Source organism: Saprolegnia parasitica, assembly GCF_000151545.1.
Source record: "Saprolegnia parasitica CBS 223.65 unplaced genomic scaffold supercont2.155, whole genome shotgun sequence".
Classification (NCBI taxonomy): domain Eukaryota; phylum Oomycota; class Saprolegniomycetes; order Saprolegniales; family Saprolegniaceae; genus Saprolegnia; species Saprolegnia parasitica.
In genome coordinates this window covers 2,616-4,024 of record NW_012156549.1, presented here as the reverse complement: position 1 = coordinate 4,024, position 1,409 = coordinate 2,616, and the positions used below count along the sequence as shown (strand labels likewise).

At 53.4% G+C, this 1,409-nt stretch overlaps 1 protein-coding gene across 1 annotated transcript in view; it reads right to left on the bottom strand.

The window, feature by feature from the left end:
• SPRG_22347 (TKL protein kinase) overlaps positions 1 to 605 on the bottom strand; it is a gene marked incomplete at both ends in the record, with an annotated part of 6,035 nt that extends 5,430 nt beyond the window's left edge. The window contains 3 exons of the mRNA XM_012354317.1: positions 252 to 350; positions 409 to 495; positions 549 to 605. Of these exons, the coding sequence (XP_012209707.1) occupies positions 252 to 350; positions 409 to 495; positions 549 to 605 (243 nt within the window). The remainder of the gene's footprint in view (positions 1 to 251; positions 351 to 408; positions 496 to 548) is intronic.
• Positions 606 to 1,409: the final 804 nt, after the last annotated feature.

The window sequence follows — 1,409 nt, the reverse complement described above, 5'->3', positions numbered from 1 at the left end:
TTTCAGCAGCATGGTGCAATGGGGTTTTATCAAACTACACCAATAGTCACGTGATAAAACCACGTGCGAGAGATTCAACACACACAACGTACGTTGCCTTTTGACGTCGATGGCCGCGTCTTTCTCAAGCAAGAGGCGGACGATCTCCAAATGACCACAGCGAGCAGCCTCGTGCAATGGTGTAAAACCACTCTACACCAATAAACACGTGATAAGAACCTCGTGCGAGAGATTCAACACACACAACGTACGATGGCTTTGACGTCGATGGCCGCGCCCTTCTCCAGCAAAAGGCGGACGATCTCCAAGTAACCACAGCGAGCAGCATCGTGCAATGGAGTCCGACCATGCTACGCCAATGTACATATCAATCTCCATGGATCATCGATGGAGGAAGAGCCGACGTACGTGGAAGCAGTTGACGTTGACGCCGTTGTCGAGATAGGATTGGACGTCCGCCAACTTGCCGTCTTCTGCAGCCTTGCGAAGCGCTTCCTACATCGTCGCATATGCGTCCTTGAGCCTCCAGATCGATGGACGTCCCGTACCTCCTTCTCCTTCGACGTCATGGAGAAGGAGGAGGACTCCTCCTCCTTCTCCTGCATCTTGGTCCAAAAAAACATTTTGCAAACTGACGTCACTTCTCTCATTGGCTGCGCTTTTTATCCAATCACATATCTCGGTACCCAACCTTACGATCTGCAGATAAAAATGTGCTTCCTTGCTCGTATGCATCTCGAGCTCTCATGACTCTCACGACACCATCTTCTTCTCGGTCTCTTTCGGCTCATTAACTGACTTTCCATATTTGCCTTCCACGCATAAAATGTTGTGGACCGGTAGAATACTACAGTAAGGATAGACAACTTGTTCCATCCCATCGACGACCTCGATGCATATGACATGTTGTACATCGTATTAACACGTGTAAGAAAAGTCGTATTGAAAAGAAGAAGAGGTATCAGTAGACTAGACGCGAACGACTGCATCGAGCGCCTTTACATACCGAAAGTGCGCCTCCACCTTGGTCGCGAGCGCCTTGGCTGGCGCCGTCAACGCTGGCACTTGCATCGCCGACGCCAAGAGCGTGTCCAACAGCGCCATCGGCAGCCACGAGGCTTGCATCGATGAACGAGTACTGCCAAACGAGTCGATCGTCAATGGCTCGGTCGCAGGCACAAGCGCATTGGCCGTCGAGAGTGCATCGTCCAGCGCACCGTACTTGAGCAGAAGCGAGAGCAGCTGCGGCCCGTCGGTCGCCACCACAATACTGTCGCGGAGCCACGTTGGGATCGCCACGCGCAGCTCGAGCGCCGTCTCGATGGCCGCCAGCGACAACGACGCCGAGTGCATGTGCTGGAGCGTCGTTGCCAGCACCGATTCGGGAATTGAACCGGCGACCCACGCAC